Source organism: Aythya marila (genome assembly GCF_965140915.1).
Source record: "Aythya marila genome assembly, chromosome: 2".
Lineage (NCBI taxonomy): Eukaryota > Metazoa > Chordata > Aves > Anseriformes > Anatidae > Aythya > Aythya marila.
This window is the reverse complement of record NC_139043.1, coordinates 17,402,985-17,418,392: the sequence shown is the minus strand read 5'-3', so window position 1 is coordinate 17,418,392 and position 15,408 is coordinate 17,402,985. Positions and strand designations below refer to the sequence as shown.

Below are 15,408 nucleotides of genomic sequence, written 5' to 3'. Positions count from 1 at the left end.
CCGGTCCCTTTGGCCAGTTAGAAACTCACTTCAGTAATGCGTATGTGAGTTTAAACAGAGTTACACGGTGGTCTCACCACATGCCTAAGAGCCTTCTGACTTGCCAGGAGTCATAAGGGTCTTAGGTCCCTCAGGCCTCAACAGGTTAGGCTCCTTAGGCCTCAACAACTTCCAGTTGACAAGCTTGTTTGCCTTCTGTAATCCTACAGGAACTGGACAGTATGCAAAGGCTCTTAGGTACGCTTGAGCTGAGGGTTGTCAACAGGTCTTTCGAACCAGGAAGAAAACCAGTTTTTCCCGAAGAAACAGTTTTGAGCTGTTTGAGCTGTTAATTGAGGACTCAGTCCTCAGTTTATTAACTTGAAACAACAGACTTCATTCAGGACAAGCCAGAGGCCAGAAGCAGCTATTCCTCTCCCTTTTATGTACTGTGACTAGATTCATAGTGCACAGCACTGGGAGCTAGGAAGAGGAAGAGCTAGGGGTGTCAGACCTTTGCGGTGAGGTCTTTTCCTTCCTGAGGGTTAGTATATCTCCTGGCATAGCAGAGCTCCATAATGTGCATGGGATCATTACTGTTACTATAACAATAACAACAACAGCGGTAATAATTCAAACTTAACTTTTTGTAAAACTGTGTAATAAACTTGATGAATTGCCAAAAGAAATTCTTGTAATTTCATGTTATATAGGTTGCCTATGTCAATAATTGACTTGATCCTTTGTTGCTACGTGTTTCCATACTTATCTCATATTTCTGTTACTGGTATTGTTCAGAGGGATTGAGCAATTACTGCCTTACTTTCGGTTTATAAATATACACCAACTGTGATAAAACTCATGCAAGTCATCAACACTCATAAAACAGACTGATAACTGCATCAGTCTTATATTTTGAATCAGTGATATTAACAGCACTTTCTTTGTATTGCACTACTGTTCAGACTTGTTTAACTTTTATTGAAATTCACAGATGTGCAGGATTCATTTCCATACTTCTTCCAATTCCAGACCAATACTTTCAAATACTGCTTAGCATTTCTTGCTTTCAGAATTAATTATGAAAATGTAATGGAGATTCCAGAGTGCATTGCTAATTCACCTGAAGTCCCACATTCTGCTCTGTCAGGGGATGTTAATGGTACCATCACGGACACGATTGCTGTTTAGACATGTGTAGAATACAAGGATACTCAATCATAAAATCATAGAATGGCCTGCGTTGGAATGGGCCTCAAAGATCATCTAGTTCCAACCCCCCTCCCATGAGCAGGGATGCCACCCACTGGACCAGGTTGCTCAGGGCCTCATCTAACCTGGTCTTGACCACCTCCAGGGATGGGGCATCCACAGCCTCTCTGGTCAACCTGTGCCAGTGCCTTACCACCCTCTGAGTGAAGAATTTTCTCTTAACATCTAGTCTAAATCCCCTCTGAGTCCCCTTCAAGTACTGAAAGTTTGCAGTGAGGTCACCACAGAACCTTCTGTTCTGTAGGCTGAACAGCCCCAGCTCTCTCAGCCTTTCTTTGTAGGAGAAGTGCTCCGGCCCTCTGATCATCTTCGTCGCCTTCCTTTGGACCCATTCTAACAACTCCATACCTGATTGCAGGACTCCAAGTGAGGCCTCACAAGGGAGGAGCAGAGGGGCACAACCGCTTCCCTCCCTTGCTGCCCACCCCTCTGTTGATATAGCCTAGGATGCAGTTGCCCTTCTGGGCTGCAAGCACGCACTGCTGGCTCGTGTCAAGCTTTTTGTCCACCAGAACCCCAAGTGCTTCTCTGCAGGACTGCTCTCCATGAGTTCTCCCAGTCCGCCCTCATGTTTGGGACTGCCCCAGCCCAGGTGCTGGCAAGGGGTTTTGAACTCTAGTCTGAGCTAATGATTAATGTCAATGACTCATTTTTTTCCTTTTAAAGGCGTTCACAATTTCACAATGTTTTAACATGGATTTGAATATGAAACCTCCCAGAACCCTATATAAAGGACTTCTAAGAACTCATCCGGTTAGTACACCCTACTGGGATGATATAAGGTAAGAATTAAATATCTCACTGGATAATTCTATAGATGCCAAAGACATATTTTGTCTTAAAATCAGAATGCCCTTATTTTTTCTATTATATTCTATTTAGGTGCTAACTTAAAAAAATGCTTCAAAGTACCTTCGTGGTAAGAGTATCTATGCTGAGTTTTGCAGCTTCAGGTTGGCAGTGAAATTAAAATAAGAAATAGAAATAACATAGAAATCGATAAATCACAGGTAGAAATTAACGGATTTTAATTACAAATTAAATACACATTAAAGTATGAAATAGCAATGGAATAGAAATTGAAATACAAAATAGAAATTAAAGAAGAAATTGATAGAAATAGAAACTAAAATCTGAGTCTAGTGTGGGAAAAAAGATCCTAAGTCACAAATACTTTTACATGTTTGTATGATCGTATTTCCTTCTGACTTCTTGGAACGGATCTCCATTCTTCTAGATGGAGATGATTTTGAAAGAACCAGAAGAAACAACTTTCATGGCATTTTAGAATTATTGTTGTTAAAATAGAACTTACACCTATAAAACCATATCCTAGTCTTTTTATTTTTACTAGGTGGCCCTCTAACTCTGTCTCGGCAATGTGAATTAAATTTTTCAAAGTATGATTCTGAACAGTGGTTTTTAATTTCACGTTTCAAGACTAACCCTCTAGAAATCATAGCTATGGATGATCTCTGGGGCTGTAAATCAGCCTCATCCCTGCTTCACTGCAGTCAGTAACGCCGAAGGGCCCTTTAGGACCTACCGTGGTATCACTGAGATAAGATTCTTATAATTCCCAAACATTGCTAAAAATTCTTTTCAATGTTTCCCTTCTCCCCTTTGTAGGATGAATTAAGTCCAGCAAGAGCTTTAAGGTAGGCATCTTAGTGAGTTCTAATTAATTACATCGTTCTGATTTTTATCTCCCAACTTCATTTACCAAAATTAAACAACAACAAAAAAAAAACCAGCTTTAAAGTCTATGCTGAGATATTTCTTTTGATGTGTAATATCCTATTCTTTGCCATTGTATTTGTTGAAAAATATCACGTTTTCATTTTGTATTTCTTCCAAACAATAATCTTTCTCTTTGAAGCCAGAAATGAGATGAAAGGGAAGTTATTGTGTGGCTGTAGTGGTGCTACTTGGAGACTGCTTATTATTGTCAAAACAGCAATCTCATAGCTGTTGGTGGCTTTGAGCGTGGTCTGTGGGGGTTAACCTCTGAAAACAGAGGAGGGTGATTTAGACACCTGTTGCCTGTTTAGCTTGTCTGATTTTAACCAATAACTTGCAGAGTCTGCTTGGGGACTCTATTTTCTGAAAAGGATGGAGATGATAGAGCTGAAAGTGTGCCTTGGTCAATGCGTATTTCCCTACTGTTCCCAAAGTATGAAGCAGGGCTGATCAGATAAAAGGCTCAAGAGCAGATTATCTAGTGATGGGAGTAGCAGAGGTTAAACAGTAAAAAGGGAGTGTCTGTGAATAAGGAAGTCTGGGGAATTGGTCTGGGATTTTCCTCTAAATGTGACAGAAACATACCCTGCAGGTCTGGTCACCTTTGGAGAGTGTCCTTTCTCATCACAGCCAAAGGCAGATCACTCAAGATTAATCTACCTTTGACCAAGTGTATGTGCTTGTGGGAAATTCACCCTTTAAACTAATATTTATCTAATGAGAAATGTATAATGTGTAATGATTGATCTCATTGACGTTTATACCTGTATTGTGCAGCCCAGAGAATGGAGATGGAGACTGGAGGCGAAATTGCTATTGTGGGAATAGCATGCAACTTTCCTGGAGGTAAGTTTTGGGTAAATACAAAGCAGGATGCTGAATGAACATTGAAAAGCACCATCACTTATTAAAGTTGAGGAATTCATGTAAAAGAACATGTGTATGTAAAAGAATATATGTCTCCCTTACTTTTGTAGAATTCATTGCTTTGCTACTTGTAGGATCTTTTTAAAAGGTCACACTGTGGTGAGAATCAGTTGGTTTGAATTTGTCCACTGAGGGCGAGACCTGCAGTTCTGGCTGTGGGCAGGGCATTGAGCTATGTACGTGAAACTCATGCAGACAGACTGGGTGTGTCAAGGGTGATTTGAGGTTTCTGCATTCTGAGATTAGATGGTTGGAGATATATAGATAGCTGTGAGAGCTCTCTAGGTTCTTCTGCTGCTCTGAAGCTGTCAGTACTCTAGTAAAGCTCTATAAAATCTATAGCAGCAGTCTCCTACTGCAGCATTAAACGCTAATTTGGTTCAAGCCATTTTTGGTCCAGACATCCCAGTAAAGAGCCTCTCTTCAGATACACTGTTCTTAGTTACGTCTCCATGCAATAAATGCAACATGTCCTGATCCTGCATTGCACATCTTCAGAGCTTTTTTAATGAACCTGCCTCAAAAGAAGTTGAGTGACGGGAACTCTTAAATTACTCCATGTGTAACTAATGCCCTTGGCTGTCTATGATGATGGACTAACCAGGGATGATTAACTTTAGGTGGGATTGCTGTCATGTAGGCATTGTTACTGTTATCCCAGTCTCCAGCCCCAGTGTTGGCCCACATCAGAGCTCCCTTGGTCAGCATGCCAGAGGTTAGCACCACCATGCCACAGGTCAGCCACAGGGAAGTGGAAGCTGGGAGGAGGGTAAATGTGGGACACAGTGTGGATGCTGTGACAGCTGGTTTCAGGGCTAAGAGGAAAGCATAGACATAGCCTCAGTGCCCATAGTTGGAATTCTGGATTTCAACCACAGAATCATAGAATCATTTAGGTCAGAAAAGACCTTCATGATCATCAAATCCAACTATCAACATGACCTACCAAGTCCCATCACTTAACAGTGTCCCCTAGTGTCATGTCTACACGTCTCTTAAATGCTTCCAGGGATGGGGACCACTTCCCTGGGCAGCCCATTCCAATGTTTGACCACCTTCTCTGTGAAGAAAGTCTTCCTAATATCCAAACTAAACTTCCCCTGGAACAATGTGAGATTGTTCCCTTGTGTTCTATCACTTGTCACCTGAGGAACGAGACTGACACCTTCCTCGCTGAAACCTCATTTCATTTGACTATCTGGAGTCACTGCTGGCTCACTGCCAACTGGATTAAACTCCATTCACTGATTCTTTGATGGCCAACTTGCTAGAGATATTTTACGTGTTTGGAAAAACGTCTTAAAACTTCTTGAGTTTTACAAAAGTTAAGAATTTTGTGGGGTAACTTTACATTTAAGCATGAAGTGAAAGGATCAGTCATTCCTTTCCATCCTTCTGTCACCAAAGAATACTCATGTCTTTATCTGTGGTGTTTCTTCTTCAGTAAATTAGATATATACATGGGAGTTCCATGTAACATTCCGTGTGCGTTTCTACATATACATGGAGAAAGGGAGCACATAATTTAATCTTCTTTGAAATATTTGTCCAACAGGTGAAGGAATTGACAATTTCTGGAAAGTCCTGGAGGAAGGCATAAACTGCACAGTAGAAATACCCCCAGAGAGGTTTGACACCAAAGAGTGGTATGATCCAGACAGTAACAAGCCAGGAAAAGCATGCACAACACGCGCTGCTCTTCTCAATGAGTAAGTCTGCTACTGTGCTGTGGCACAGACTTTTTCTGTAACGAGGCTAATGCGTCCAGCCTTTCGGAGAGTACAAGCCACAGGGAGACCTTACAAATTGGACCTAGGAACAGGTTTTCTTTTATGACAGGTTTTCTCACACGACAAACTTGCAGTTATCAATTTGCAGGAGCTCCTGTTATATGAAATTTATGAGCACATTTATTCACAGGCCACATAGGATCTTTGGTTGCATAGTCCAGCTTGTAAATTCATCATGTCTTGAGATGTCACCTGTCACACAGCGAATGTGAGCTATATGAACTGGCTGGTGAATCTTGTCTGGCTCCAGATTGAAGGTTGGCCAGCTCTGCCGGACCTTAGGACCTAATCCTGTCCTGGCTTTAATTTAAATGAAGCTGTGAGAATTTAGAGACAAAAAAAAGAAAGTCTGCTTGCTAGATGGTCAAGAAAGGGATCTTATGCTTGATTGGAGTGTTACACTTGCTTGTAAACCTGAACTATTCATAATTTAATAATAATCCTGCTTTTACTTAGTCTCATACTGTTACATATTGAAAAATAAACTTTTTATTTCTTTCTTTCTTGTTATTCACTCCTTTTATTTGAGTCAGTCCTTTATCATACTGGGGGTTTATGTATACATAAATACCAGGTAAAGATCCTAGTGTACAGAGAAGACATGGAGAAGGAACCTGCAGTATGTATCCCTTTAGTTGTGCCCTGATGTCTCATGTGAAATTATATCAGAGATATGAGCACAGCTGTATGAGGGATATTGCTAGTGCTAGGAATATCAAGCTACAGTCAGATCAGCATAAGTGTCTTTAGTTTTAAATCCACATTTCCTGAAAATCCTCATGCCTTTTTTCCAATTAGAAGCTGACATGCACAGAAGTAATCTTATTGGCTCCTGAGAATAACATTTAACAGTTTTACACTTAACAAAACTTAACAGTTTTGGATTGTAAGACCCAGAATTACTTAAGAAAATAGTGTCCTATTAGATACGTAATTTTCCTCTGAAATCAAGAAAAGACGGAAGGCCATATGAATGTGATCGTAGGATACAACATTGAGTCTGGCTTTGGTTGTTTGAAAGTGTGGGCTTATGGCTGGTCCCATGTCTATTGGTTTTAAACTAGAAAGCCATTGGTCAACATTGCCTTTATATAACTTAGAAGACAATAGCTATTTAAAATTTGTTGCCTATGATGGCATTGCAGAAGAGTCTTACTCTGCAAATTTTCATTATTTTCATTATTTTCATAATGAAGGAGCCCTATCAGTACAAGGGGGATAGTTCACCAGTGTGAATAAGAATTTTGAGGGGTGGCCTTAGAACTCTGAAATGTGGAATAGTTGATAAAAGTATGTATCTTGTGGCAGGAAATAAAGCATCCTTGGCCTATAATCTTTTCCTTCTGAATTTCACAAATAGGAACTGTGGTTTCAACATCACTTAGGTCTTTGCTTTTCATGACATTACAAAAAATGCGTACTTTGGATCTAGAAATAAATGCATGTTGTATACATATTGTACCATTTTCTAAGAGATTTCTATTTTTAACAGATTTAATACATTTGACAACCACCTGTTTGGAATTAATAACATGGAAGCTGAAGCGATGGATCCGCAACAGAAGTTACTGTTAGAATGCACATACAAAGCACTGGAGGATGCAGGAGTCCCTGTAGAAGCCATCAGTGGCACCAAAACAGGTGTTTTTATTGGTAAGAACATTTCACGGTGAATAATGTCCATTTTAACCTCATAAAGAATGGAATGCCCCTTTGTAAAATTTATATGTATCTCTGGCATTGGAGAACTTAAGGCTACAGTACTATGACACAACTGGTCATTTTTGGTGGAGAAAGAGTATTAGGCTAGTGTAGAAGATCATCATATAATTAATGGATGTACTGTTAGGTGTCTGTGTCTGTGTTAGTGTCTTGCAGCACTGAAGTTGATGCAGGAAAAAGTTAAACTGTCCACCTAGACCAACCCTTGCCAGGACTGATACTCTCAACTCAGACCGATGACACCTTCATGTTTTGCAGTATAACGGTGGTTAAGGTGTTGTAGAGGTTAAGATCCTGTGAAACCAGCAGAAACTCTCATGTAAATAGTAGCATGCTACCAAGGTGCACTTGTCCAACTGCCGATTGTGTCAAGAAGCTAGCCCATTTTTGCTGGTGTAAATGTGTGTCTGTTTTAAGATGAATTTTCTGGGATAATTAGGCTGATGAAACTACAGAGACAAACTCTTTAGATTGCCTCTTAGTCTCGGACATGCTCTCCTTACACAGTACAACTATTTTGAATAAACATACTGCATTTTCCACACATGCCTATAGACTTGAGATCCCCTGTACTCCAAGCATGTGTGTTCCAGAGAGAGGAAATGACTTTTTTCAGAGGCACAGGCCTTGTTCTTTTCTCTTACTGCTTTGCTTAGTGGATCACAGCAAGTGAAACCAACCTTGCTTAAACTGAGATACAAGGGTCTGAACAGGCTACACACACCTTAACTGTCTCATACAATGAGCTAAGGAAGCAGAACAGACCTGTCATTTTTCCAGGTAAAAAAAAAAATCAATTGTTAGGTATATTTGTGTACGCTGTGTCCAGTGGAAATTGCTGGAAGTTTGGCCTTTGTTTTGAGTAGAAGCAAAATATCACCACAGCAGTCCTAATGCTATGTAGATTAATACTGAAACAGAAAAACAAAATCATTGTCAAGCTCAGAGCTGTACATCCCTTTTGTTTGCTCAGGTTAATGTGACACATATTTGATATTTTTATAGGTCTTATGAATCGAGACTATGAAATCATAGGAAGCAAATCATCAGATGAAATAAATCATTATGCTGGTACAGGAACAGCAATGAGCATAGCTGCTAACCGGGTGTCCTACACGTTTAATCTGACCGGACCATCACTGACAATTGACACTGCCTGTTCATCGTTTCTTTTTGCTCTACACTATGCCTTGCGAGCGATTAAATCAGGTAATGGGACTGAAGAGATGGTAGGCAAAGAAATTAGGATTGATGCTTCATATTTTAAAATTGCTTCAGTGAATTAATAAAACTTTCTGCAGATTCATCTTCACTGATAGAGAACTAAAAGGTTCTAGTGCCTCAGAAATATCCACCGTACCTGTAGAAGAAAACCTATAAGGAATAGTGTTACTTTCTTAACCATATCCTGATGTAGTTTTAGAGATCTGTATTGGGTACTTTTTCAATGATGTACCTCAGTGAAAGATTCCAATCCTGAAAATTAAAATACCTCAAAGAATTGTTAATATTATTAATAGAGTCTGTCTATAATAACAGTCTTTTCAATCCATTAACTTAAAGATAATTAAAATGTTTCTGTCTATCATCTTGGAAGTCTCAACCTGACTATGTTTCTGCTTTATTCCAGGAGATTGTGAAGCAGCTATTTGTGGTGGTGTAAACTGCATAATAGAGCCCAGCACCTTTGTATCTCTCAGTAAAGCAAAAATGATCTCTCCAGAGGGAATAAGTAAACCCTTCTCTAAAAAGGCAGATGGCTATGGAAGGGGAGAAGGCTGCGGTGTTGTTTTCCTCAAACCACTGAAAAAGGTAAGATTGTGAAGCAGCCTAAAAGAAGACTGGTTGCTTACTTGAATTTTGTATTTCCCAGTCTAATAATTACTCTAGAAAAAGGCTTTTCCAAGTCAAGCTTAATATTAATATTAACAAAACATTTATGCACTTCCCCTAGCATGGGAAAGACATCACAAATTTAAAAGTTAGTATTCCTGTCTGTCTGTTCTTGATTCTTTTGTCCTATACAGAAAAAGCATGTGATTATTAAAGGTAATTTTCTCTTCCTGTGAAACAGGCAATGGAAGACTTCAGCAAAATCTGGGGTGTTATAAATATCAGTGCAGTAAATCAGAATGGTAGGTCTATAACTCCAATCACAAGGCCATCTCAAATAGAGCAAGAGAACTTACTGCGCAGCATTTATGAAACTCATGTCAACCCCTCCATTGTGCAGTATATTGAAGCACACGGTACAGGAACTGCTGCTGGAGACCCTACTGAAGCTGCAAGCCTAGGTAGTGTCATTTGTAAAAACAGATCTTCACAAGTTCCCACTCTGAAAATTGGTTCAGTGAAAGGAAATATTGGCCACACAGAATCAGCTGCTGGAGCAGCAGGGTTAATCAAAGTGCTTCTGATGATGCATCACGGAAAGATTGTTCCATCTTTGCATTACTCAGAGGAGATGAGCAGCATTGATACAGAGAAGTTAAACCTTGCAGTTCCCACAACTGTTGAGCCCTGGGAAGAGTCCGGTGAGTATGGAAGGGTAGCTGGCATCAACTGCTTTGGATTTGGAGGAACCAATGCCCACGTTGTAGTCAGGCAGGTTAAGCAGCCAGAGCCTGTTCCTGCCTTTAAGAGGCCACTGGAATTAGTTCTGCTGTCTGCAGCATCTACCAAGTCCCTTCAGATGACAATGGCCGATACAGCTGACCAGCTGAGCACGAGAAACTCCATAACTCTCCCAAGCCTGGCCTATACGTCTGCCTGCAGAAGAAGCCATGCCAACTACAGGTACCGAAAAGCATTTGTCACAAACTCTCTCCAACACTTGCAGCAAGAGGTTATGTCAGCAAGAAGCACTGAGTTTGCCATGTCAAAGGTGGAGCCACAGCTGGTGTTTGTGTTCTGCGGCAATGGTGTAACACTGAAGGAGTTCAGTGAGGCAATGCTGAGCTCAGAGCCAGTGTTCAGAGACAAGTGTAAGGAAATAGAAGCGCTCTTTCAGAAACACGCCCCCATCAGCCTCCTGCCAGGAAAATGCCGCAGCTCGAAGGAGTTATTGAATCCAGAACTCTCCCAGCCCATGCTTTTTGCCCTGCAGGTTGCCTTAGCTTCCCTTCTGAAGTACTGGGGCATTAAGCCAGTTGCTGCTGTTGGCCACTCAGTGGGGGAAATTGCAGCAGCGCATTTTGCTGGGTACCTTTCCCTGGCAGATGCTGTGAAAGTGATTTATCACCGGAGCAGGCTGCAGGCAAAGACTCCCAGTGGCAGGATGTTGGTGGTTGGAAACATCCCTGTTCAAGAGATAGCTGAATGTCTGCATCCCTATTCAGGAAAGGTGTGCATTGCAGCTTTCAACAGCCCAGTTACGTGCACCTTGTCTGGAAATCCGGACACTGTGGATGAGGTCCAGAAAGTTTTAGCTCAAACATTCAGCCAAAGAAACATCTTTCTTCATGTTTTAAATGTCCCAGCTGCCTACCACAGCCCCAGCATGGATATGATACTTGGGGAGTTGGAAGAGACCATACAGCCTTTAGAAAAACAGAAGGGGGAAATTGAAGTAATTTCAACGCTGACTGGGATGGCTGCTTCTGCAAATGACTTCATTCAGGGCAAATTCTGGGCCCGGCATACTCGCGAGCCTGTTGCTTTCACTCAAGCCATAGAAACTGCAGCTAGAGACAGGGAAAATGTGGTGTTTGTGGAAATAAGCCCTCACCGAGCATTGCAGCGAAGCATAAAAGAAACTCTAGGGAAAGCCACTCCTGTGTTCTCTTCTTTGCAGTCTGATGTGGAGTATCAGACACTCTTTAGCCTGGTAGGAAATCTGTTTGAACTGGGGTATAATCCCAACTGGCAGCACTTTTATAATGGCTATCAAAGTGTTCCAGTGGCCATTCCACGGTACCAATTTGATCGTAAAAAATTCACCTCTCCAGCTACCCGTCCACAAGCAAACCAAAGAAGTGTCAGCTCCAGTCATCCTTTGATTTATGACATGAACAGTGACAACACAGAATTTGGCTGCCTGCTCTCTCAGGACACGACATCCTACTTATACGAGCATAAGAACAACGGTGTGGCTTTAGTCCCTGGTGCTTTTTATGTAGAGCTTGGTCTGTCCTGTGTGATGAGCAGCTCAAGACCTAAAGTGCCTCTAAGTACTTGCCAGTTGAGTATCAGCTTTTCAGCACCGTGTGTTCTCACACAGAATTCCCAAGTCTTGAATATCAAGCTGAGTCCAGATAACGTAGTGACAGCCTTTGAGATCCTCTCGTCCTCCAATGCAGTTTATGCTTCAGGCCAAGTTACAAAAATGGCTGATACTGTTGTGGAAGAAAGCAGCATCTCCTTCCAAGACGTCTATCAGAGATGCAGTTCAGTGATTAGCACAGAGGAGGTTTATGAAGCACTGTCTCAGGTTGGCTTTCAGTACGGCTCCATATTCAGGCAGCTCAGCGATGTGCATTATTGCCAAGAACTAAAGGAAGCTATAACAAGCATAAAGGTGAACAAGGAGACTGTCCAAGAGATGTACAGCTACTGTATTCATCCAGTGCTGCTAGACTGTTTTCTGCAGATGACTGCTGTCATGACCTCGAAGACGTTCCAGTCCAGAGCAGGCTTTCCATCAGGGATAGGCAGCCTGGTGGTGCTCCGACCGCTGGAGGAAGAAATGATGATTTATATGAGAACAAGTAAATCCATTGGGAACTGCTTAGAGGTCTGCGGATGCTTCATGGACAAACACGGTTCCGTTTTGGCCGAACTCAAACGTGTTGCCATCACTTTCATGAAGCAAGCATCTTCCAGAGACAACGAGTTCATGTTTGAAAATAAGTGGGTAGAAGTCTCTTCTTCACAGGTGATCGGACATCTAGGTGCAACGCCCAGAGTCCTAGTGTTTGCTGACAAACTGGGGATAGCTAAACAGCTCAAAAAATACTTGCATCCTAATTCCAGATATGTTATGTATGAGGACTGGGAAGCCCTCTTGGAAGTCCACAGAGAGAATAAAATGAAAGCAGAGGTCAAGGATTATGATGAAATTCTGTTCTTGTGGGGAATTCAAAAGTTAAATGAAGAGTTCCCAAGCAAAATGGTAGACCAACTGGCAAAGTGTTGTGAAGCCTATCGCCAAGTTATTGTGGCATTAAGAGAGAAAAGATCCCGCTGTTCAATCAGAGTTATCAGCTACAGAACGACAGAAAGAAATGTAGACCACATGAACTGTGCGTTTGCGCTCTATGGCATGACCAGAACTTGTGTTGTTGAAGTTCCAGAAATTACATTTCAGCTAATTGACCTCAGCTCTTCCAGCTCCCTGGACATCTCAGCGTTATCAGACATTCTTATCAAATACAGAGGTGAGGAATACCCAGAAGTTTACATCAGCCAAGGGAGAATTTATGTGACTGAAGTCAGGCGCACATCGTTTGTAGATTCAGATTACAGCCAACCTGTAAGATCTCTCCATAATTCAGAAACGTTCACTTTGTACACTGCTGATCCGTACACAGCAAAAGACTTGTCTGCTGAGTTATCCACCAGCACTGCTACTCAGCTTGAAAAACAGAGCATTGAAATTCAAGTGGATAAAGTGTGTCTCCACTCAGAAGATTATTTTCCTATTAGCGTTTCTAGTCGGAACTTTGGTAATACACTGTACTGGAATTCCCAAGCAATAGACAAACACAGACTTTTAGCTCTTGATTTCAGTGGCACTGTAACAGCAATAGGTGTTGATGTGAAGAAAGTTAAAGTTGGAGATCACGTGGTTTCATGTTATCCAGCTGCTGCATCATCCAGAATTCAGATTCCAGGAACAGTTTGCTTCAATGTAAAGAAATTTCCTTGCTTTCAGAATGTTCCTTGTGTGTCATACTTTATAATTGCATGGGAAATCTTAAGTCAGAGGTTACCCAAGGGGAAACATGGCAGAATTTTGGGTATTATTTCGAAGGAGCCATCGTCAGTTTTGTGCCAAGTTCTTTCTGCAGCAGCAGAAGAGATGGGCTGGAAAGCAGTATTTGCAAGGCCATCTCCCAGTGAGTTCCAGTATATAAATTCATGTCATGCCCTTGTTGTTCTTCCTCCAGTACACAGACTGTCTCAGCAGGATTTGGCCCACATGAACTTTCTTAAAGATGTGGTGGTAGTATGTGGCAATCAACAGTCTGAATGTATTCAGAATGTCAGTGGATTTGATCATGAAAATATCAGCTTTCATATCCTCACACTTAGCAGCATTTTCCAGAAAGCATCTCTAAAGGAATTGCGAAAGACTATGCATGCGTGGCTCAGTTCAATAGATATGAAACGGTTTAAATCTCTGCCAGCTTCTGTTTTTCAACAAAATGAGAACTTTGAGAGTGTGCACTCTCTGGCGTCATATTTTACATGCAAATCTGTCCCACTTGCTGTACTGAGAAGGCAGAGGAATATCAGCATGGTTTCAGATATACCGGTGTATGAACCCCAGAAGAAGATATTTAAGCAGAATGCTGTTTATGTAGTAGCAGGGGGTCTCACTGGACTTGGCTTTGAAACTGTGAAATTTATTGCCAAGAATGGAGGAGGGTGTATTGCAATACTTTCCAGGAAAAATCCAAGTAATGAGAAGCAAGAAGAGATGAAGGCTTTGCAGCAGCAGTATGAAGGGAGCAAAATAGTGTTTGTGCAATGTGATATTACTTCAACCAATGAAGTTGAGAAAGCTTTCCAGTCCATTGTAAAACTATTTGTAGGCAGTCCAATCAAAGGTGTCTTTCAAAGTGCTGTGGTTTTGCACGATGGCCGGCTTGAAGTTCTGAAGCTGGCTGACTTTCAGAAAGTTCTGAGCCCAAAAGTGGCAGGGACCGTAAATCTTCACTGGGCTACCAAAGGCCATGAGCTTGACTACTTTGTGTGCTACTCCTCTGTTACTTCCTTTCTGGGAAATTCCACGCAGGCAAACTATGCAGCTGCAAACTCTTTCCTAGATGTCTTCTGCCTCTACAGGAGGAACTGTGGGCTTTCAGGCCAATCCATTAACTGGGGTGCTTTGAACCTCGGCATATTGTTCAATCAAGACCAGATTCAGAACATTCTGGCATCCAAGGGCATAGACGTCCTCCAAGTGCATGAAATTCATGAGTATCTCAGGAAGAGCTTACTTATAAATAACCCACAGCAAGCTGTTGTCAAGTTCAATTTTCAAACTTTAGTTAATCATGTTTTTTCTCGGATTTTGTCACTCAAAAGTCGCTTCAAGTCACTTATGTCAGAAGAATTCAGGAACAAGCCGGAAATATCTGAGAAAACTCAAGACCAAAGTCCTGCTTTAGTCAAGTCTGAAGACTATATTACCTCACTGGTGGGTGAGCTCACTGGATTGACCCCAGACGAACTAACCATGAATACACATCTTTCATCTTTAGGCATAGACTCTATGTTAGCTTTGACAATTCAGAACCGCGTCTTTCAAGAAAGAAAGGTGGACATACCTCTCCTGAAACTGCTTGATCCTCACACCACTCTGTCAAGTTTAGTAGTAGTTTTAGAAGATGCAACCAATGCAGATGAAATTGTTGAGATAAAAGAGTCTGCAGATGATGGAGCAGAACACGGGAGCTGGCTATAGGAATCTTCTCATGCAGGAATGCCCACTGAAGAATTGTGTAGTTTTCAACATAACTGGACCCTTTGTAGTATCTCAGAATATGTTATTGCAAAGACAAGGTAGAACATCTGATTATGCTGAATGTATTCTTCTGCGTTGACCTAGAAAACCCTACACTGGTTTCTTCTGCTGTTGCACTATAGATTTATTACTTCCAGTCAACAGCATGACTTGTTCTTTTCAATATCTTTTACCTTTGTTTTCAGTATTTTTAACTGGAAGTAGGTAAACTAATACGTACACAGTTATTTGGTAATTTTGTATATGAAAGGCACATTGCATACATTGCATTTTTAACCATATTAAAAT

At 41.3% G+C, this 15,408-nt stretch overlaps 1 protein-coding gene across 1 annotated transcript; it reads left to right on the top strand.

The window, feature by feature from the left end:
* Window positions 1-3,776: 3,776 nt before the first annotated feature.
* On the top strand, window positions 3,777-15,060 carry LOC309875218 (uncharacterized protein; the record flags this gene model as incomplete). Its single annotated transcript, XM_082754364.1, has 6 exons — window positions 3,777-3,837; window positions 5,474-5,627; window positions 7,201-7,361; window positions 8,436-8,639; window positions 9,061-9,242; window positions 9,505-15,060. The coding sequence occupies 6 exons, from the start codon at window positions 3,777-3,779 to the stop codon at window positions 15,058-15,060; spliced, it is 6,318 nt and encodes a 2,105-aa protein (XP_082610490.1).
* Between the last annotated feature and the right edge of the window lie 348 nt (window positions 15,061-15,408).